Consider the following 24,070-nt stretch of genomic DNA (forward strand, 5'->3'; position numbering starts at 1 on the left):
AGTTGGTCAGCCGTGTTCCCTCTGAAGCCCGGCCTTAATAAATCAGGTGACCTCCTCCTCCTCCTTGGCAGCACGGCGTGTGGCAGGGGGCAAGAATTCACGTTTGGTGCGGTGTTGAGTGACTCTCGGCGGGCAATTATGACTCCGCCATTAACCCGGTGTTGAATAGCATGCCCCCACACTCGCCATTCCCACCAGCCAGACACCGTCACTGGCTGGCCAGTGACATTTCTCATCGTAGTCGTTGCTGCTGCTCCTGGTGTCAGTCTCTAGCTTGCCACTGTTGGGCAAAGTTTCCTCCTTTTTTTTGTCGCTGCTGTCCACCGGTCTGCCTCTCCGGGCTCTTTGACGTCGGCTCGCCATCTCTTCCGCCGTCCTTCGCCGCTTCTTTTCCATTTTGACGTTCGAAGAGAGACTGTGACCTGCCCATGACCTTTTGTAATTGTGAGTTGTGACGTGCAAAGTTCAGGCGCCGAACGCAGTAAATTTGTGCCTCTTGTGCGGAATCCAATTCCTTTTGTACTTGTTGGAAACTTGGTGGCTTTAAGATGGGACGATCGGTGGGTGGCACATCGTGTATTGGAGTGTGTGTAGTGTTTGGTTAAAATCAGCCACTTGGTGACAACGTTAACAATTATGGGTATAACAATTAATTCCTCCGTTCTCCCCCCCCACACACCGCATCGGAAAAACGATTTAATTGTCGCGAATCGATTGAGCAATTTTCTTTTTTACATTGCGGTGAATGTAGCAGCATCTAGTGGCTGCAGGTGTCACTTAAGGCCGCTTACATACAACATATATCAATGGAAAATATCGATTCTTACACACACAATGACATGTATATCTTGAGTCTTAATCTATATGAATCGGTGCATTGTTACACTTCTACCATGGATGCAAAGTAGCCTCGTATTCGATTAAATGTTGAGTAGTATACACCTGCACTGCCAGGAATTTGCCAATGTTGGAAATTCCACATTTCTCTGGCGGCGGGAGGGGGCGGGGGGCAGCATATTAATATAAGATTGTCGACTTCCCACGTTTATACATCTTACACGATCAATGTCCAACCTTGTGACGGTATCTTCATCACGGATGTTATCAATCTTTAATTGTCGTGCCTGCGTCTATGCTGATGGCGAGTCTCGCGTGTGCAGCACTAGCCTGCCTCGTGTCCCCTGCACCATTCTGCGCAGCATCATCCCCACCCACGGGATTTTGTGCCACAAAACCGGCCATGAGGCGGCGGGTGGGGGGCGGTTGCCTTCAGGGAGAGTGAACCCCCGTCACGGTAAGTGGCACGAGCTGGCTCCATCCCACAGCCGCACACCTTGGCACTTTTTAGCTTAAGTCTGATCGAATGATCGCGCTCGCCCACCGTGTGCTGTTGTTGTTGTGTTGTAGCGGATTCTTGCGCGTGGCTGGTTTTTTGACGTCGTTCACATGTCGTCGATCGCGGGGACGTGCGTCCGTGCCTTGGTGGCAAATGTGCAGGAGTGATTACCTGGCTCACCTCCCCGAAAGACGGACACGTGCCACGCGTGCACGCCGCTGCCGTCGTCCGAGCGGGTTGTGCCACGACTTTTATTTGCGGACCGTTAATTTTGATGTCACACTTTTGGTGGAGAAAGGACGCGGCTGTTTATCATTTGACACCACGCGATGTTAATTCGTTGGCATTGCCTCCTTTTTGCAATTGCCTCAAGTCAAATTTAGATACACAGCGGGTTCTTTTTTTTATATATACCTGGACACGGTTTTAAGGCTGGCCCTGTGTGCATTACAGCTGTTATGGCCAGCTGTATACAGTATGTCATGCAGATCACCTTAACCATTAAGGTCTGTTAAAGTCCCCAGTGTGTATAGGTACTGTAGGTGTTGCTAAGCACCTCCATGCAGATGAACGCACCTAAACACAACGGTTGTTAAAACAAAACCATTGTTTGAGGTAACGAATAACCCGGGCAACATTGTTTATTGTAAGGGGATATAGGAGAAGGTGTCCCGACATTTGCCTGTTGTGAGATTCTTCTCTCTGTGGTATTTAAACAAAAAAGAGTCGCGAGGAAGGGCTCCGCTCACATTGGGGGGGCAGATAAGATACGAGTCAAAGTTAAAGTCTCGAACCCAAACAATTTTAGTTTCAAATGGGAAAGCTAACGAATGCGGCGGGGGTGAACATCGCTATTTTTTTTTACAGCTAATCGCAATGTTGACAGATGTTTACATGTTTTGTAAACCGCTGATGCACATGGAGGCTTTGTGACATTGCTGCGTCGGCTAACTCTCGAGTCCGATCAGGCTCGAGGTCTTGGGAATAATATCTTGATTGCAAGATGGCAGATGACCAATATTACTCGGACTAATTCTAGGGTTTAACACGCACGGTTGACTTTGCAGCAGCTGAATGTCACGAACAATTAGCACGTGCGCCCAATTAACACTGAATCGTTGTGGCAGACGCATCAAGCGGCACTTTGCTTCCCGGCTTGTGACTCTGATCTAAGTCTGTGCGATACGTGTATCCAAACAACACTTCTTTAGCTCCGCATATTTGCCAATAACAGCGTGACGTTGAAAAGAAAATGAAATTTAAAATACTTTTGTATGGAAATGGCCCTTCCTTACAGCGCATAGAGATTGTTGTAGAGAGGTGGTCGCCGCCTCTGTCTGCTGTGAAGGAGGGTCATGGCCCAAAATGTTGCCTCGAGTGTTCTTCCTTTTAAGGTCACGAGAGTTCTTGACAAACGTGAGTTTGTATGTTATTTAGGCTTTGTGCACCACTGCGCTAATGCTGTACTGTATCGCCAAATGATTTGGTCTCCAGCTCAGATCATTCACAACATATTTGGGGGGGGCTCTGCTCTGCTTTCACTGACCCAGATGATGACACAAAGCCCTACTGACATGAGCTGCCATCCCCTGTAAGGAGATCATCGGTTTATTTTGTTCTCGCACCAAAGTACTTCCGTTTTGAAATCGTCTTGATGTTGCCCTCCTCGCAACAATGGACATTGTAACTGAAGTACAATACGTGATGTTCTTTTTCTGATTCTCTTAAACCCGGGGCGGGGCAGGCCGGGTGTATTTCCCGGGTGTTGGTTCGTATTGTGCCATCGGACACGCCGAGAAAGGGCCCCTGTTGGCACGTAGTCCGTGACGATGAGTGAAGGGGACTGATCCGATGGCTTCAGATTTCTCGCCCGCAAGGTGCGGCATCGCCGTGAGAGGCTAAAGCAGGAGCACTGCTGCTGCTCCGTCTCTGCACTTCGACTGAATCGTGTGGGGTTTTTTTTAACGTCCCCAGTTTTTTTTGCTGCAACACTGCACGCATGTTTTTTTTACCAAAGGCTACATGAGTCACTTCCACAGTCTGGGAGCTTGGTGTGTGGGGGTGGTGATATAGCGGTGATGGGGAGGGAAGGGGGGAGGGGTGATGTGGCAATGGGGATACATTTTAAGGTTTGACCCTTGACAGGAAAGTGCACAAACAAAACACTTGCGGTTGAAAAAAAACCATGCACGTGATCTAATCCCGTGAGTCCGAGGCGGAACGACGTTGCTTGTCGACGACTGAGTTCAGATTTTCGGTCCGCCGCTGGATTGTGAAGGCTTCCATATGTCTGCCGCCATACATCTGTTTCTTTGTGGCAGCTTCCAAGCGCACGCTTATTTAATTGTTCCAGTTCTCTCCTTTGGTCCTCCGCTCGTGTTCTTCTGTGCCTGTCTCTCCGTCAATAGATTACTGTGCCGCATTAGTTGTTCACATTCTTCAGGGCTCTTTGATCCATGTCTCTGTCAGCTTGACTCCTTGAAGCAACTCTGTGAATACATACTACGGTACATATACGGAACCATTTTCTTTCCGGTATAAATACTCTATTTGGCGTTGTGTTTTTACGCATTAAAGTCATGTCCAGCCATTCTCAATCTACCATTGGATGAAGGCCTCTCCCCGCCGAATCCAGTGATGTGGGGGCTTTATTTTACCATACTTCACCACGCTGGTCAGTGTGGGTTGGTGGAGGAGGGAGTGCAACACCGGTTCTGAAATAAATTGCCACTGATATTCGTCAGGGCCGGGAATTTGACTTGGGTCACTGGGTTCATAGCGCAGCTTGCTAACCATTATACCACGAACCCACCACACGAAGCAATACATGAACCTTCAATTTCGCGAGTGAGAGGGGTACTAGAAGCATACGTACGGTCTTTTTGCCATAGTGACATGTACATTAAAAAATAATAATCCAGAATGCAAATGTCTAAAGGACTGGCAAATTGCAATTCTGAAAGGCGAGGAAACAAAAGCTGCGGCGTTGTTGCTTGTTGGTCTGATCACATTTCAAGCAGCAGCAGCAGCAGCCTTGTACAGCCACCCATTTTAAAGTGAATTCATCTTGACATGACACCTTATGAGGCGAAGTCTTCGTAAGTGAGAGCTTCACGTGTTGTTAGACAACCAAGATGGGAAGGCGGTGGCAGTACAGTAAGTATGTGCATGAGCCCATCTGCCGCTTTTGATGTTATCCCCCCCCACTGTGGTCTGATTTTGTCCTGCATGCAAACACTCCTTGACTAAACATCTCCATGGGGCCTCCCTCCTGAAAATGCCCTGAGGCTCAGCGAGACTGCTAGCTATCACCTCAATCATCTCTGCCTCCTGTCGTCTGCTCTGTCTGTTTATCTACATCCCTTAATTGATTTGTGGAAATCGCTAAAATTCATCCTCCTATACACACTAATCCATGCATAAGTAGTCCCCAGAAGTGGTCTCCCAGAAGTGCCAATGCCATTACATTTTCTGCATTTTATACCCCATACACACTGATATCCACGTGGATAACAGAAGTAATTTCCACGAACGAAAGGCGGATATATAGAATGTCAATATCGCTCCCAAATCACTACAGATAAGAAGAGTTTAGCTGTATTAATATTTTACAGGCCCTTGGCAATCTACTGGCTTCTTTGCACCTTGTCGGTCATGGGGGTTGTTTGACCATACTTCACCAAGCTGGTCACTGCGGGTTGGGGAAGGGGCAGACAATTGGACCGGTTCAGATCTCGCTCACTGCTGACTTGAACTCGACTCACTAGATGTAACCGCTGTGCCATCGCTCCCCATTTTATATATCATCGCCCGTTAATGAAATACAAGCAAGAACAACAATCTTGCGTGTGTATTGATCCCGTAAACTCTTCCAAGCATGCGTTTTGTCCTCGGAGGTGTTTTTGTTCGTATCTTCACGAGAATCGTTGCCCGCGTAGGCCCACATTGGGACAACAGCGAAGGGCTTCTGGATGGTGGCTCTGTCGCCTTGCAGGGCGTGTGCCCAACTCGGCTGGCAGGGCCTGGAATGCCAAGACAGGTCCCCCCCCCCCTCTGCTCTGGTTTTTGTCTCCACGTTTTTGGCAACCTTGTAATCGATTCCGGCCGCATTTTCCATGGGATGATTCTCAAAAAGCAACACAACTTTCGAACAGAAGTTGTGTTCAATGGGATCACGTGCTCGAGTCATGCGCGCTGTGTCCACATTCTAGACTGACGAAGCTAATGGATACACGCGATCCACATTCGTCGGCAGGGGGTTTTCTTCCAAAGATCGTGCATTTTACATTCGTCCCACTGTTCTTATGTTCAGACTTTGTTATGCAACTCCAGCAGTAGTTTTAGGAAGGGCTTCACTGGTTAATGCTTGCAAAATGTTGTCCCACCTCCCCCGTAGGCCTGCGGCACGGTATTCTCTCAAATGTGAAATTAAGTGTGGGCTCCCTTTTATAAATATTGCGGTAATTATGGGATGCGTTTGGGAGGGGACTTTCTTCCCGTGAGCACAAAGTTCAGATCTCATCTGGGGGGGTGGGGAGGTATGTTTATCTGCGAACGTTCACGGGGCTAGTTGGTTTGCGGTTTTTCATTATTGTGTGTTTTGTTGTTTATTAACTGAATGGCATGGTGTCCATCAAGGGTGCGTTTTTATCAAAGCAATTTGTCGGACCAGTCGCAACAATGTGTAGATGGAACCCTTATCGAAATGCAAGGCTAAACCCCTCCATTATGTCAATATTGGGAGAGCTCCGTGCTGTTTAGGAAAGTTTCGTGAGATATAATTTACCCTCCCAGCCCAATAACGCCTGGTGTATACATATTTGCCTTATCAGGATCAACGTGACGCAAAATGGTTTCTATCGCACACATTCCCCACTCCCGTTCCCTGCCTCCCCCATATGAAGCATCGTGTCGCGCTCGCGAAGGAGGTCCCATAGCGTGACAGCACTCAGAGTTGATTCATCGGTTGAAATGTATTCTTATGCTTGTGATACACGACATAGAATCGTGTGTGCGTGTGGGGAGCGGTAGTGTGTAGCGGTTAACGCGCTGCGCTACGAACCTAGCGACCCAGGTTTGATTCCCACTCACGGCCAACACCAGTGACGATTATCTGAACCGGACCTGGGCCTCCCCTAGGTCGACTCGGCCTCAAATGAGTACCTGGTGCGATGTGTCAACACCGCCACTGGGGAGACAAAGGCGGCCGGGCGTGGTGTTGGCCACCCACCCACTCGTGTGCTGTGCCGGCCTTCATAGGTGCTCGCTAACAGCACTTGCCCCTGCAGTCTGTTAAGGCTACATGGGGGGTCTTTGTTGTGTGTCACAGCTGCTCTGTTCTAATTTAAACCATCATCACCATCGTCGGCCATGGACGACTATTCGCTGCTGAATGAAGGCTCTCGCCAGGCCGTCGCCATCTCTCTCTGCCTTGCGATGTCGCAATTTTCAGAGCTCCTGTGCTCCATCTCTACGGTGGACGTCGTCTCGGGTGTGGCTGCCACTCGGCTGTTTAGTCTCAACCACGCACCCCCCGATTAGCACAGTTTGGCGACGGTCAGTGCGAAAGAAGTTTAGCATGCATACCACCACCAGCCACATCGGCTGACGAAAGAGTCAATCTAATAGCAATGTAAATTAACTATGGCATTTGATTAACATACCGTAGTGAATTTAATTAATTCACGTGAACCCTCGTGTGAATAGAGGCCCAACATTCCATACATTGGCAAAAAAAACTAAGAATCGATTTTTTTAAATTGAACTGTTACGCCCAAATTCAGAAAATTATTGAAACTTGAAATGGAGGAGAATCGTTTCACGGAATACTGATGACGTGACTAGGCCTCTATGACAACAACTGCATGGAATAGTCTCCCCGACCTCGCCTCCCCCCCACATTAATGTCTCATTCGTGTTCTTATTGGCCTTTTTGTAGTGATAAGCCAAACAGCTGTAGATACAAAAGCAGAGACGGAGTAGATGGCTTTGATTGTGCAGCCCATTGGTGACCAGGCCTGGACCATAAAACTCAAAGCACATGAGAAGAACCTGGTTCATCTCGAGTGACCGCCTGGCGCTTGAACTCTGAACCGCTGCGGTGTTGGCTCCGGCCTCCTACACAGGCAATTACCTCCTGATCTACCCGACCACCCAGGGCCTTGTTAATTAGCATATTGTGTTACCTCGTGCAACTGGCTCAAGTGTCACATGAGCTGGGAAAGTTACTTTTTGCTTATTTTTGAAAGAAATATTTAAGCTTGCTTTTTTTAACTAAAGAGAGTTAACTTCATCCAGACTATGCGAGTCACCCATTTTATATGTGGTCATCTGTATGATGTCCCTAAACAAGACACCTCTTAGAGATCCCCACCTATCTTCTCCGTCTTGAAGAGACGCTGGGTGGCGCTTAACCGGGTTAGAACATCACATGGGTGGTGCGGCCACCTCCTCCTCCACAAGTGGGGAATTGGGAGGTGACAATTGTGACTGTCGTGTCGTTCATTCCACCTCGTATCACGTTGTATGTTCTTGCACGTGGGCCTACGGGTCTCTCTGTGCGAGTCCGTGGTTCTCGATACGAGTCTACGTGTGTCCAATCGTGACTGCGGTGAAGTGCGCAACCCCATCGCTCACATCACCCATCATTGTCCAATCTTGCACACTTTTCCAGGCCGTACAAATGGAATTCCCCCTGCAAACCTCAGACAACCATCGAATGGCTGTCCCAAAGCGGCATAACGCTTATAAACCCGTCCATTGCTTTTCCAATGCCACACAAAAGAAGGACTGCTTATTTGTACCAGCAGCAAAGCAATAACAAGGCTTTGTGCCAAAATACAAAAACACTCCTTTGAAGTGTGGCTCCGTGGAGGTGGTGGCTGGTACATGCACTGTATTCGAAAAGCCGCCTTTCTTCACAGTGCGTGTGTGCACCAATCGCCTAGTTGTATTAAACCCACCGCCAGCTTTCTCGACATGAATTATGTACGCAGAAAGCAGAGCTGCGCGTGCATAAAACATGACCGCAGCTAAGGTGGTGGGGGGGGGACAACGACTTGAAGTGACCTTAATACAAGGAAGTGCAGGTAAGCTAAAAAAATTTGACCACTGGAAAGGCCCCTCCGAATACTGGGACGGGGGTGGCTTTCTCAGCGCTCTGCATTGTGGCGCTTTGTTTGGTGGGGTTTTTGTTGTTGTTGGCGAGCACCGACGCAGCGAATCGGCATTTATTTAGCGTTGTCAGTTTTGGGGAATGTCATCTTTGGCAGATCAACGTTCATATGAGGCTGGCTCCACGCAGGGCTGGGTTTTAAAGAAATAAAAGGTTTTTCATTCTTCCTGGACTACTGTATGGCCACGGGGTATATGTGTGTGTGTGCCGTTTTAGGGGCTTGCCAACAGCGTTTCACCCAACTGTCTGAAAGTGTACACTGGGGTATCTGAGTGTGTGTGTGTATTGCGTTTGTGGAGAGCAGTAATGTAATGGTTTGTGTGCTGCGCTACGAACCCGGCGACCCGAGTTCGATTCCCGCTCACAGCCAAACCATTGTGGATTATCTGAAATGGTCCTGTGCCTCCCCTAGGTCAACTCGGCCTCAAATGAGTACCTGGTGCGGTGTGCAAACATCGCCACTCAGGAGATAAATGTGGCCGAGCGTGGTTCTGGCCACACTCACCCCACTTGTGTGTCCGTTGTTGGCCTTCGTAGGTGCTCGCTAACAGCACTTGCCCCAAAAGTGTGAGGCTATATGGGGGTCTTTGTGTTTTGTGAGGTGCAGTGGTTTGTTCACTGCGCTGAAATCCCCGTGGGTTTAATTCCCGGTGATGCACGACATTGGTGGCAAGCGGCATCCCAACCTGTCTTGAGCCTCACCTTAGGTTTGCTCAGCCTTAGTTGACTGTCTTGGGGAGACAAAGGTGGTCGGACATGATGCCATGGCTCCCGCGTGTGCAGTGCGGTGGGTGCTAGCTAACAACGCTTGCCCCTGTGGTGGTGTGTGTGTGAGGGTTAATGGGGATCTTTGGCTGCAGATTTTTCTATGTTTAGAAGTACAAAATGTGCTCTGTAACGTAAACAAAATGACTCTATGAACTGTCTCCGACTCGTATATTTTCAGGGTTTAATGCATCTGAAGCTGTCCTGGTCTCAGCTCTGGCAAGAATCTCTTCCTGCCCACACTCCGTCAATGTTGGGGAAGGCTTCGGGGGGTGGGGTGGCATGCTGAAACATATTCAACGAGAAATTGAGCCCCCGTGTGTGCATTGTAATTGACAATGCAGCATACAGCTAAGGTGACGTGCACTACTACCGAGCCACACTACACTACTCGGTGATGACAATAGCAGCTCGGCCGATGCATCGTCTTTGCGCAGTCGGGACACATTAGCTTTGCTCATGGATTGTTAACCAGTTCCATTCAATTCATAACAGTTAATCCATTATGAGTCATGTGAGCCCAGCCTTGCTTTATACGGCGTGCCCCCCCCGTGTCCCATGGCGTTCGCTTTCAGCGAACGGGGAAGTTTAAATTGTGCAATGAACTGCGCTGGAGGCAGCTGCAGAATTAATTTAGCCAACACTTCAAGAGTCTTAGTTCTTGTTAAAAAATAACCTTTGGAATCTGTGAAGGCTTAGTCATTGGACGTCTTCCGTTCTAAGTCTGACTGTCCTGACTAAAATTCCCGTTTGTCGTTGACTGAACTTGGACTAAATAGACTAAATTGCTGACTAAATAAGCATTGCTTGACAGCTGCTTGTGGCAGGGCCCCCCTATGAAGTTGCCTGTTGGTTCTTGAGCCACTGGCCCTTAAAAGGGATCATTGGTACTAACACTCACAACAACGTGGGGATGGTAAATTATAACCGCTGTTTTCTTGGAGCATTTTATCTCTCGATGTATAATAGCACGGTCACTAGGGTTGCTTCTTTGGGGAAAAAATGTAATTAAAGAATGGTATTGATAGAAGTGTTGACGGTGAATATCACTAAAAAATAACGAACGTAATTATAAAACATCTAGGGAATGTGAAAATAAATAGCACGTGTCCCATAAAACAGACAAAGTATTTTCGCAAAGTCTTCTGCCCGTCAATGGTGCAACCTGGTTGCGTTTATTCCACCCCAGGTGTTACCTCGCCAACCCGGGGGGTGGGGGACCGCCTTGCACGCCCATGTGGACTGTGTTGTGTTCGACGAGCTTGTGTTGCTGCCACAAACACGTGGCTTTGTGACCGTCGCCGGAAAGGCTAATGGATGTCGGCGCTGCTGCCAGGGCCTGGCACTTCACGAGCCCCCCCCCAGCACTCCTGACCCAGGGAGCCGCACCCAAGGGGGGGGGGGGTACCCCTTTGCGTTATCTTCGCGCGAACGTGCTCTGTTTACACAAATGCCGCGGAAGTTATTTACATTCGATGAAATTGCTTCTTTTTCACATTAAAATTAAATTATCGTAAAAAAATTTTAAAACTAAACAAAAAGGAATTTGTTCAGTATACTCTTACTGTACTCGGTAACGAGTGGTGGATGGAAAGCTTTGAGATTAGTTTATTAAAATGTTAAATTAAAAAAAAAGTACAACTAAACATTTGCTATGTTTTTTTACATGACGTCCATTTACTTGTAATCTACAAACTTGGAGGCCAGGTTGCTGGATTACACTGGGATGCAACCCACGTGAGACGCTCTGCTGATATGCCTGTACGAAGGCAGTACAACAAGTTGTATTTAGACTTGGAGTCCAGATTTGCTTTAAAAGCTGTGCACATTATTTCTCCGAATTATGGACATGTTTCTAAGAACTTACAAAAGTACAAATAATTAAAAGCCCTCTTCATTCCAAAGCAGGACCATCTTAAAAAAGTGTCTGAGATTCTGTAGCCTTCCTGGGTGATCGCATTGTTGTTGTGGTTTAATACATCGCTGTGTGAATAACACATGCACACAGCCCTTATGTCAATCCACTGCTGAATGAGGGCCTCTCCGTGCTGTGTGGATCGAGCGGTGACTACAGTTCACCACGCTGGTCGCTGCAGGTTCGTGAAAGCAGGTAGCATAGATGTGGGATCATAGAGAGTCAAGTACAACAATAGATGTACTTTGCTGCTCTGCCCCTTGCTGCAGACCACAGCTTCGCAGTAACCTGATGTACATGGTGGGTGCCCATCCAAGCACTGTCTATTCTCGACATGCTCATTTTCTGAGACCTGGCGGGATATCGGGTACATTCCGTGTTATCTGGTCATCAGCATGAATGACACAGCGGTGGAAATTCAAAACGAAATCAACATTGTGCGTGGTGTGTCTTTTTATATTTCTGGGGCGCAGCGGTGACGAGATGTTAACTACCTCGCCTGGTATACAGGGGGCCATGGGTTCGATCCCAACCTCTGACGCCAGCATATTTGGAGTTTGCATGTTCTCCCTGTGGTCGCGTGGATTTTTATCCGGGTCCTCCGTTCTTTCCCTCCACATTTAAAAACACGCGTTTAGAGTATTTGGCCGCTATAAATTTCCACGCAATTAGCCAATTCGTTGAGCTTTCATTTGTGGCCAGGTTGCTCGTCTAAAAGAGATGTAAACCTCAGTGGGCCTTACCTGGTAAAATAAAATGTTTAGTTTTAGTTTAAATGTTTTAAATGTTTTAAACTGCCCCTGAGATTGTTTTTGGTTCTCTTTAAGGCTTTGCCTTTTTTATTTTGTCGTGGGAATTTTCAGTCCCCGCTCTGAAATTATATGTTTAAATATTCACCACTGTGATGTCAGAGTCACGCGCAATCACTTCCTCTTTTGTCAACAGTGATGCACATTCCTTTTGCTTTAAGGTTACACGCTTCGCGCTGAACGATCTATCCAATGAAAACTAAGACTAACCAAACCTGGCGTGACTTTAACCTCTGTGTGTGTCGCCCCTTTATATGAGACAAGATGCTTCCCGTTGTGTAGCGGTGAGCACAAGTGCTTGCAATCCCGAGGCTATTGCCGGTTCCATCTCCTGGCACGGCAGTTGAAACCATGGTCAAGTTTCTTGAATCCCTCTGTCTCTGTCCATGAAGCAGTATAAACTAAACTATCAATTGTTTGACCAGGTAAGGCCCACTGAGCTGTATAGCTCTCATCAGAAGCGACCTGGGCACAAATGATAGGTGAACGAAATGGCTTTTAATTAGAAAGTTTATTGCACACACATAATCTCACCGCATGTTGATTCTAAATGTGGATGACCCGGAGAAAAATCCACACGACCACGTCGGGGAACATGCAAACTCCAAATATACAGGCGTCAGGGTCGGGATAGAACTCGCGATCTCTTGTATACCAGGAGAGTTATTTAACATCTCACCACTGTGGAGACCAGTATAGCTCTTGGGTGCAACACAGTTAGTCGATTGGCAGGTCACGTGGCGTGGACCCTCTGAATCTCCCTCGAGAAGAAGTCCTTCTGCCAGCAGTGGCGTGAGAAAAGCGATAGCAGAGGCTCCACCTCCTTTCTGTAGGTAAGTATAAACAAACATTTATGGGTCATGAAAAGGTCAACTGGCTAAGCCAATTTAGATTTTCTTTTTTACTAAGAAGGCACATAATGGACTGCTTTTTACAAAAATGGTGTCATGGGGTTTAGCAGTCACTTAGCAGCAGATTGGCACTTTGGGAAATTCCCCACAAGAAATAGCAAGAGCGGCGTTAGTGGGAATCGAACCTTCACTTGCATGCACACACTGCCTCAGGGACGAGCGCACTAACAGCCGAGCCATTCTTCCATTCAAGGTTTTTCTACATCCATAAAAAAAAATCATTTTCAGGAATGATGAACAGGGTAATTAAACATAACAACAGGCTTTATTTTTACTGTTACTGAGAGGAAAGAAGGGTTATCGATATTTCAGTTTAATGGCCATTATGGAATATTGACTATGAAAGCGAGAGAATTCAATGATTAAGCTTCAAAAACTATATTTAAAGCCAATTGGCTGAAACATGTTGATATTTGTCTCCCTTTGGTGTCGGCTAAAAACAACCGCATTATTATCTTTAATGTTCAATGCTGAAGAATTTAAGGCCATCTCGCCGTGCACCTACATCTCCTTGAGAAGGCCAAACTGTCAAGTTGTCTCTCCTTTTGCTGATGGGGAAAAATATATCTATCAAATCTGTGTTGGTGTAAATTAACCTTTTATTGCGTAAGCGCTCTGAGGCAGCAACTTTATACGTTTTAGGAACGGTGGTCGATTAATCTACCACCCCTTGTACAAATAAATGTTTCTCCCTCTCTCCTTCCCTGAAAGTTGTCCTTGGAAACTTAAACAGTCTGCAGCCTTGGCGTCTCATTCTTGCTGATAAGTTTCACGTGAAGAGCCGAGTTGCCCGACAAGTATTGTTGTTTGCTCATATTCATGTTCAGTTGACTGCTGTTCAATTTTTTTCACGAAGGTTTTCCCATGTCGCGAGTCTCTGTTGTTGCCTGATTTGTTGTATTAATCTTGCTGGGACTCGACATTTAGTTGAGTTTAAATAGTTTTAGTCTTACTCGGTGTTATCAAAACTGTCACGGAACTTTTACGGCGTTCACAAGAATTTCAATCGTCTGGATCGTGAACTTAACCCCCTTTTCCCACATTTTCTGTTTTGAAATGACGAGATGCAATACCCATGACTTCAACATGTTTTCTAATTCCGGACGAGGACATTGCAATGGGTGGGGGGGGGGCGCGGCATGGAGAAACAGGTTGGCGAGACTTGGAATTGGAGACGCTGCGATGTTATATTTTTTTCGTTCCGCAACATTCCTTTTCGATCCTCGGAAGAATGGAACCAGTGATGAAGTGTCGTGGCATCAGTCGTGATGACCTCGTAACGGTAATTGCAAGGACGTTGCTGTGTGCACTCCCCGTGAATGTATTGAGCCGTCAATGATTTCAGAGCTTGGGTCAGCGCAGCGTGAAACGTGGCGTGTGTAGACAGCCCGGTGTCCCTTGGCAATCGGCCACCACTCCCCAGACTTATTAGCGGTGCAAGGAAAGGAAATATAAATTCTGGGCCCCGACAAAATGTTTTGAAAGAATCCATACCGCCAAACACAATGGGAACCCGTGCGCTTAATCGGCAGATTTTGAAAAAACAAAAACAGTCGGCACTTTATTTTATTAACACAAGCACGGAGAAACTTTTAAGTCATTAGAGGTCGGCACGGTGGTATTATTACATTGAAATGCACGCTATCTGCGAGGCTTTGACCCAGTTCACACTTGGTGCCTAAAGCTAAGTAGAGTGGTGTGAAATCTAACACCGCTTGGTTGATTGCTGACGGACATTGATTTTATTGACAAATTCGTCTCCTCCCGGGCATGTATCTGCATTGTCCGTCCTGTCGGTCCCCATCGATCCAATTTAGCGCCGCTTTCATCGCGCGGAAGCCGATGAATGGGCGGTGAAAGGAAATGAAATGCATTTTATAATCGTGCTCCGTGTGGCCGGCTTTACGTGCGGCGCTTGCTCGCAATTTCTACGCTCTGATGCGGAGAATTTTTGCCGTCCCGGATTGTGAAGCTCCGCACTTCTGCTGCGGAACGGCGCTGCAACAAAAAAAAAACCCATCAATCTTAAAAAAAAAAGAATCCCTCTCTTAAAACTAATGTGGTTTTCGTGCGGTATACGCGGCGAGGTATTCATCCCTACTACAAACGATCACCCTCTACCTACAAATGCAGCCGCTGTCGACGTGGCTTCATGTCGCGGTATTTCACGAGGCCGTGACGACGCGCCCACGATATGCGCCGACGTGCCGCTAAGGCTGGCGAGACAACTTAAGCCGTTGCAGGCTTGGGTAAGGAGTCCCTTGGGTATCGCTCTGCGGCTGGTAATGCGTGCCCGCATGTTACGTGTATGGCGCGAATGCAACGTGTGTGAATATCCTTGAAAATGCCAGCGCGTGGGTGCGTATGTGCGTCTGTGCGCATCTGTGTGCGTGTGTGTGCGTGCGCGTGTTCTCGCACGTGTGCACAGCTGGGCCAGGCTGGGTTACGTGAACTTCGTGGGAAAGTTGTTAATTTGATTTTTACTCGCCCAGGGAATGTTGCTAAATCTGCAGGGTCAGTTTGAGAGAGGGCAGAGTGGGGCGGGGGATGGGCGGCAGGGGCGGGGGGTGCGGGGATATGTGAGGGTGTCTACAAGAGGGACGGAGGAAACTCGGCGGTGGCACCGGGGGTGGCTTCGTTCCATCAAAATTAATTACCGAGTGCACTTGCACATTCATACGAGCTGGACATTGAACAGACTTCCTGTGTTGGGCAGGCGGGTGTGCGTTCATTCGCTTGTTTAAAGAGCCAGGAACTTAGAAATGACATTACCGAAATGTAACAAACAACTCTTTGTGGGCATTTCACAAGGGGGACGCTGCAAAAACAACAACTCCCACCTAAATCACGCTCGTGGCTTTGAATTTAATGACGCGCTTGTCTTACCTCTTAATAATTTGTGGTTATTATTCTAGAAACAACACCCCCATACCATGACAGTTTTTTTTTAAATAACTATACTTCACCTCGCTTGTTTGTGAGCTTTCAGTGAAGGGGTGTTGGGTAGGGCTCGTTCGGACATCATTTGCCACCAATGTTAGCCTGGGTTCAGGAATTCAACTCGGGTCACTTGAGCTGATAGCGCGGTGCGCCAACTCCATCGCTACCATTTCACCCCACGAGGGAAATACTTTCGGTAAAATTGCACGAACGTGGGACGAATTGGCTTGAATCACCTCTTAAAAAAAAAACCCGGTGAAATGATGCAGCCCAGAGTTTACTTAGGCCTCATGTATTTCTGCCCTGTTGCGCAATGATTCCGTCATGCAAATGCAGTCGCACAGACGCCTGATGTTCATTCTTACCGATCAATTGCATTCGTCATCCCAAATGATTGGTGGGGGGGGGGGGCACCGTACAAACAACTAGGATCGCAATGTCGACACGTTGGGCTTATTGAATAGACAGCATTGACTATTAATGTGCGCGTGCTGCAAAGCCTGATAGTCTGGGGCACATTCCTGGCACACGGGCAAGATCAGCGAGCGGTAAGCGGTACAATATCTGAACCCTCCTCTAAAAGCAATGGATGTCCTCTGCGTGTGTAAACATGAGGACTGAGAAGGAAATCGAAAGGCATTGGGTCAAGACATCAGCTAGCCCCACGCCCCCCCCCTCACCGTGTGTCCCGACAGCTGTAATAGTTTCTCGCTGAACAGCACTCGTCTATCCTGTCTCTGTGTGGCTCAGGGAGGGAATCTTTGTGTTGGGGGGGGGGCTGAATAATGTTGTATCCTGCTGGTCCGTATTGGGCTCGCGCGAGTAATTGTGCACAGCTCGTAATATGCAGGTGGCGTGGAATATATTATTTGGCTTGTGCGCAGCTGGAGATTCATTCTCGCAAATATGTGCCTGTCAAGTACGTTATATACGCACACGGCTGTGAAATATTGCTTTGTATTAATAATTGATGTTGACCCGCGCACACATTCTTTCCGTCTGATGAGATTCTTATCGGCTGAGAAGGAAGTTAACTTACTTAACCTGTACACGTGGCTGATCTGGCAGATGCACTCTCGCTGTTCCTTTACGTGTAAAGATAACGCGTGTCGTTGTAAGTGGGGTGTTATCATCGCACCTGTAGTCTGCCGTATTTACGTATCTATTTTTAACGAGCTACCCTTGTGGCAGCCAAAGCAGTGGTGTAAATGTATTAAATCCCCCCCCCCACACACACACATTTCCAATAGCAGTGGGTGGCCCCATCTGCCAGCAGTGGCTTGAGCAAGCAATTGCAGGGCTGCGCACATTTTGCCTTTCACAGAGAGGCTGCAGGGATCGCCCACAAGAATGTCGACGGGTCTGTCTGCGTTGTCGTTGCACCCTTTATCTGCTCATACGTTTCCTGTGGCTTTTAGTCAACTATTTCTCTCCCACACCCCCCCACCCCCCAAAACAAATTAATAAGTGATCGTTTTCAGAGAAGGAGAGCTTTTTTTTGTACTAATCTCTGTTATTATTACATGCCCTGAATCGTACAAGAAGGGCTTTTAAGGATGGTAATCTTCCAGATGGCGTGCGCACACCCGCGCGTGCACGTTAGTACGGACGCGTGCGTGTGTGTGTGTATGTATGAATGAGTGCGCGTGTGCGTGCAGCAGCCGTCCATCTGTTTAAATATTTCATATTGTCCCATTTTTAACTAAAGAGGTGCCAATGGGGATTGCCTGCCACCCAGCAGACTCTACGTCGTTAACAGTCACATTTATGACACCCTATGCACTCGTCAGATGAGAGCGTGTTGGTGTAACTGCCAGGATTGGCACGCATACAAAACCCATGCCCGATGCAAGACATTCACGCATGAACTTAACACACACACAGGGTTGCATAACAATTCTCTTGTTAAGATAAGAAAAAAGTGTACGGGACTACGTTGGTATTCATGTGCAAGAACATTTAGAAAAATCATGCGTACACACGTGGATCAAGTAACGCTTTTCCAACGTGTTTGCCATTGGAAGTATTTAATTAGCAGCCTGAAGCTGACGGGTAGCTGTCCGTGCATGAATCCGTTTGTACATTTCTATACAATTATTCTTGATATGGTTTGTGTCAAAGCGTTTCGGGCAACTCTTTGATAAAATTGGCTGATTTTTTTTAAATAATTCTGAATAGCAAGACATATATACTGTGGGTTCGTTAATATTGGAGCATCTTTATATCGTGACCCCCCCCCCCATCGCCCTGCTGTTAATGACTGCTGGACGAACGAACAGATGGCATAAAGGCTTTCAATCTTTCAGTTTGAGATCGTTAACTCGGCACCTTCGTCAAGGTGCTAAGGGTTTTTAAAAAAAGAAAAAGTATATCCGGCTCGTGCCTGGACGGAGAAGTTGCAGCACATAGACAGACTATGGACGAGCGATTCTTTTTTACATTACATAACGGAACTGGTTGACCTAGTTACGTGTTATCGGCGGTTAATTCCGCTAGAGCGAGTAGGATAACGTATACAACTTTGGATGGAGAGCGAAAAAAGAACAATGTGCCCGCCGGCTTGTCGGTGCCAGTCCTGCTGCTGCCACTCATTGGACGTCACGTGAGCGGTGAATTCGATGGGTCTGCGCAACATCGCCGTGGCGGGTGGGGATGGCCCGGGTTTTGGTGCTGGTTCCCGCTCGGGTTGCCGTGGATATGGCAATACCACGCCGTTTACACCACGCCGTTCGCCCCTCCGATTAAGCACGGTTGGCCTACGGGTGGTTCGCAAAGAAGTTCAACATGAATGCATATTTGTATCACGTTGCATAGTTCCTTTCAATTTTTTGGTATAACTTGACGAATTACTGTACTTGTGGAATCGCACACAATGATTACGGGTCTAAAAAATGGCTATATACGGCATTACCCATGAAACACGCTTGCCTTGCTGCATCTCAACATGAAGTAAGCCTCGACTTTTGTAGCGCTGTTAATTTAATGATTTTCTTTTCTTGTGTAACTGACAACTTAACGATTGGAAGTTGCATATAATTATAAAGCTTGAGTGAACTGCAGTTCAAGAATGTGCAAGTAATCTTTGTCCATACTGGCATTACGGAAAAGCACTAAAACCACACGATAATAATTTAAGTACAATATGATATATCGCGATAATCGACGTGTGAGAATTGTTATCGTGGCCAGTTGCAAAATAAAGCCACCTCTGCTGTCAATGATTTTGAACAGAGACATTTACCTGACCCAGGGGTCATGGTTACAAGCGACGCAGTGGAATAAGCGAGGCTCAAGAGTGGCTGCTGCCAGCAGGCAGTTTGCGGAGGCCGGGTGGTTGGTGGCATTGACTACATTGGCAGGGTTTGGTGAGGTTTTGTGGGAATGGCGTCGTTGGTGGGTTTGGCAATGTTGGTGGGTTTGGGTTGCAGGAAGAAGCCAGGGAGGGCTGGGGAGGAGGGGGCGGAGAGTGGGCGCCAGGTTTCCCACGACCTGGGAGCACACGTCAGGGTTATCGCCTCGTGCTTTCCTCGGGCACACAATGGGCGGCAGACGGCGACCCTGAGAGACCCACGCTCGCCACCCCCCCCCCGTCTCACTTCCGTCCTTGCCCGGCCTCAGGGCTTTCCTTTTAATCTTCCCGGCGAGATGACAAACCTCTTAATTTGCTGGGGCGTTCGTTTATTCAATCGGCGCTTTCAGCCGGAGCGGCGGTTTTTAACGGATGAACATGCAAGATTTGTCCACGTACGTGTGAACACTGCCCGGAGTCAAGCCGGCGCTGGATGAGGAGCGCTCTCCATGCTGCGTGAGTCACAGGGGGGCTGTTTGACTATACGCCACTAAGCTGGTCGCAACGGATTGGTGACGGTGGGGAGGATGGTTGTGTGGGACCATAGAAGTACGGTACAACAATGGATTTTGCTGCACTGAACCTCAGTCGTCCAAAATACAGCCACGTAACCTATAACACATGTTAGGCACGTGGTCTCCCATCCAGGAACTGTTGAGGCTCCACCCCCCTGCTTGCAAGATCTGATGAGATCTGGGTGCATTATATTTATAGATATTGTGTAGATTTATGATATAATCATGATTTTCATGAATTTTGTCGATTTGAAGTCCTATATTTGGTGGTTGGAGGGCAAACAAGTTGAACATTTTATTTTGAGCCTGCTCACATTTTACACACAACTCTCTGATGTCTCCGGCACACGTAACATACACGTTTGTTTGTATAGTAGATACAGCGCACATGTGTAGCATAACACGCCCGCATGCCTCCTGCAAGCCTGCACTCTGAAAAGGCACGAACACACAAACACACACACACGGCATGCACAACTATCGCTCGAGTAATGAGCGAATTCCACCGGGGCCCCCAGCTGCCAATGTCCATCTTGTCATCGCGATGGGGGCCAGATGTGGTCGTTTAGCTGTGGGAGGTGCTTGCTGATAGCACTCAATGGGGCTGCGTACGTGTGTCTGTGTTTGGTGAGGGGTAAGTGTGAGATGTTATTGCGCTGCACTACGAACCCAGTCGTCCGAGTTCGAATCCTGGCCACGGCTGACATCCGTGGCGAGCATTTAAACGGTTTGTGGGCTTTTTTGTGGGTCTACTCGGCCTCAAATGGGTACTTGGTGCGGTGCGTAAGCATCACCACTGGGAAGACAAAGGCGGCCGTGCGTGGTGTCGACCACACCACCCTCTCGTGCGCGGTGCCGGCCTTCAAATGCCCTGCTCGCTATCCCCACTTGCTCCAACAGTCTGTTAAGGCTACACGGGGCGTCTTTGTGTGCATGTGCTCGCGGTTGAAGCGGTGTGGGGGGGGGGAGGTCTGGATCTGGATCCAGTGGGAGCCAGGAGACTGTGTCCCTGGCTCGCGGTTTGCTGTGCTGTGCTGTCCCGTCGTGAGTGAGTTTGGGCCAGAGGAGTGGGGAGTAGTTGGGGGGGGGTCACAGGAAGCGTTGTGCAGACGCGGCGGAAGCCTTCTCTCCACAGAACAATCGCCCCCCGTGTTTATATCTCAGCGAGCAGAGCTCGTGCAGCCCCCGCCCGCCCGTCCGCGATGCAGCCCCCCGGTGCGCAGAGACGCGGGGGATCGCACGCACACAACTCGCATGGGGAGACGCGTGCGCGCACGGAAAAGCGCAGGCACATACTCGCGCGCCGACACGTACCACGTCCTCCGGACACGGGCCACGTACGAAGATCCCCGTTGTCGCCTAAACAGGACTGTTGGAGCATGCGTGCTGTCAGCGAGCGCTCTAATTCAAGTTGGCACGGTCCACGCGAGGGTGTTGTGGCCGAATCGCCACGGTGTGTCCATCCCCGTCTCCCACTGGGCAGCTGTGAAAACGAGCTTCATAGCTCATCGGATTCCTCCAGGATGAATAGATATTCTGATTCGGTGTCCCACGTGCCGATATCCACACACAGCACAAGGGGCTCGTATTAACTTGAGCTGGGGGGAGGCCCAGGAAAGTTTCAGATGTCACTCGCCACTGATGTTCACCGTGGCTGTAAATCAAATGCAGGTTGCCGGGTTCGCAGTGCGTTTGTGCACTGACCATTGCACCACCACTTTCACTTCGGGCGCACGCACTCGCTCATGCGCCAGCCATGTACACGCACGCACAGACGTACTGACACACACACAAAGGCAGGGGGGGTATACCCACTCGCGACTCGTACGCAGACACCGAACGCGCGCAGATGCTTGCAAAGAGTGTGACGCCTCTAGACTTGTACAACGTCCATCCATCCATCAGTGTCGGCTGCAGGTTCGGAGGTTGATGGTCAATGTATGCCAGCACTTCCTGACCGCAGCAGCTCTTGTGCTGCTGCCCGTACAGCATTCATTCACTTTCAACATGCGCAATGAGTAACAGTTGCATAATGGAATGTTTGCGTAGACGGCCTCGTTTTTATGCCTTATGATACAGTGTTAAAACATTTTCAGCATCTGGATAGGCTGTGCATTAGCCTCTGAGACAAACTTAACGGGTAAATGTTTCGCGCGGATTAATAAGCACGCGATACCCACTGTCACATGGGTGGTGCATTTCGAAGGCTTGCAAGTTCACATTCTGCCATTCATCGCTCTGGAGTCCATCAGATGTGTAACTGCTTTGTGGGAAGTCGCCACTTGCAGTAGTCGCATCCATCGACTCGTCCCCAGCAGAGAGCAATGGGGAGTTTCCACCCGTGGCTGAGGATTTTTCAGATCTGAGAACTGCCCCCCAGTTTTTCGAGGAGGAAACCAACACTTTGACTTTTGACTGCGAGTAGTAGTAACGCCATAGCAGCGACGATGATAACAACAAAAAAATATCGCCCGCTTGGTCAATCCATCGCCAGATGTGGCCTCCCCATGCCGTGTAAGTAATGTCGGGTTGTTTGACTTTACTTCACCACCCCGGGCAGTGCAGGGTGGTATAGGAGAGGGTGCCAGGTCGCATCACTCGCCACCGATGCCGGCTGTTGCTGGCAATCGGTACGTTAACCACTGCCACCGTCCTACCACAGTGATAAAGTGCGACAGTCATAATTGGAGCGTGCATTTCCGTGTGCTGCCTTGCAGGCGTAGGGCCATGCAGCTGTCAGCGCTGCTGCTGCGGCTGCTGCTGCTGCTGCTGCCGCTGCCGGCTCCGGCGCGTCCGTCGCACTCGCCGCTGCCGCGCTCCTTCCCCGACGCCCGCCCGCTCACTCACCTCGCGTACAGCCCCGACACGGGCGACGTCTACGTGGGCGGCACCAACCGCCTGCTGCAGCTGACGGCGCTGCTCGCCGACAAGGCGGAGGCGGTGACGGGGCCCGTGCCCGACAGCCTCGAGTGCCTGCCGCCCTTCCCGGACGTGTGCGAGGTGCGCGAGGCGGACGACGCCGTCGTGCTGCTGGCGCTGGACGCGGCGCGGGGCCGCGTGGTGGCGTGCGGCAGCGTGCACCACGGCACCTGCACGGAGCGCGACGCGGCCAACGTCAGCCGCGTGCTGTACCGTGCCGACGCGCCCACCTCGCTGCAGGCCGTCGTGTCGGGCGCCGAGGCCGCGGTGGGCTTCGTGGCGCGCGCCGGCGAGCGCGACATGCTCTTCGTGGGCACCGCGGGAGGCCGGCAGAAGCTGAAGCCGCTTTCCATCCGCTTCCTGCCGCCGGCGGGGGGCGCGGGCGCGGGCCCCGGCGTGGGCGACCCGTTCACTCACGACGACGAGTACTACCTGCGCGGGGAGTACTCGCAGTTCGACCACAGCTTCGTGGCGGCGTTCGAGGCCGGCCAGTTCGCCTACTTCGTGTTCCAGCGCAAGGAGCCGCGGTTCGCGCGCGGGGACCCGCGCACGTTCGTGGGCCGCTTCTGCAAGAGGGACCTCAACTTCCTGTCGTACGTGGAGGTGCCGCTGGCGTGCGACGCCTCCGGCCCGCCCGGCGAGCCCGGCTCCGGGCGGCAGCACGTGCTCGCTCGCGCGGCGTCGCTCGGCCGCCTGGGCTCGGAGATCGCGTCCGGGGCGTCCGGGGCGGCCGGCGAGCAGGCGCTGTTCGTGGCATTCGCCGAGGAGGCGGCGGCGTCGGCGGGCGCCGCGACGGCGTCGTCGCTGTGCGCGTTCGCCGTGCCGCGCATCAACGAGGCCGTGGAGAAGGCGCGCGAGGCGTGCTACCGCGGGGAGGACGCCTCGGCCTACGTGGAATACGTCAGCTCGCTCGTGTGCACCAACAGTCACGTCTCGGTGCGTAGCCGCTTCGTTCTTGTCGCCGGTTACGCCTCGCTCTCTCGGCTGTTGTTGTCTTGGCGCTGTTGGGCAACAAGTCTCGTCCTCCCTGTTTCTTCCGTGCCATCGCTTCCTCTCCCAAGATGCTCTCCAGCGGCAGCCTCCAAACTCTTTGGTTTCACCTCGCCGTCTCTTTTTCCGTCTTTTATTTTGCTTCTTTCACCACCTTTTCTCGGACTCCATTCTGTAGTTGATTCTTTCAGTTACTCATTAGTTGTTCTCATGACTTGTCTTTCCCGTTTCCCCCTGATAGCTTTTTGTTTTGATAGCAGCATTGGTGGTGGCACCTGTTCTTGTCCCTACTCCTTCATTCCTTAACCTATCTCTTTGCCTTGCTCCAAACATTACTACAGTATCATAACATACTTATTTTGTATTTACCTTTCGGGTTATGTGCATGTAGTGATCTTCGCTAAAGATGCCAAAGATCGCCACGTGAAAATAACCGTAATTTGCCAA

General features: G+C 49.7%; 1 protein-coding gene across 3 annotated transcripts in view; it reads left to right on the forward strand.

The window, feature by feature from the left end:
* Positions 1-24,070, forward strand: part of LOC144934760 (plexin-B1-like) — a 125,829-nt gene that overhangs the window by 43,547 nt on the left and 58,212 nt on the right. For all 3 annotated transcript variants that reach the window (XM_078860879.1, XM_078860880.1, XM_078860881.1), the window contains one exon: positions 22,432-23,569. In XM_078860879.1, coding sequence (XP_078717005.1) covers positions 22,432-23,569 — 1,138 coding nt within the window. The remainder of the gene's footprint in view (positions 1-22,431; positions 23,570-24,070) is intronic.

This window comes from Lampetra fluviatilis, chromosome 11 (genome assembly GCF_964198595.1).
Source record: "Lampetra fluviatilis chromosome 11, kcLamFluv1.1, whole genome shotgun sequence".
Lineage (NCBI taxonomy): Eukaryota > Metazoa > Chordata > Hyperoartia > Petromyzontiformes > Petromyzontidae > Lampetra > Lampetra fluviatilis.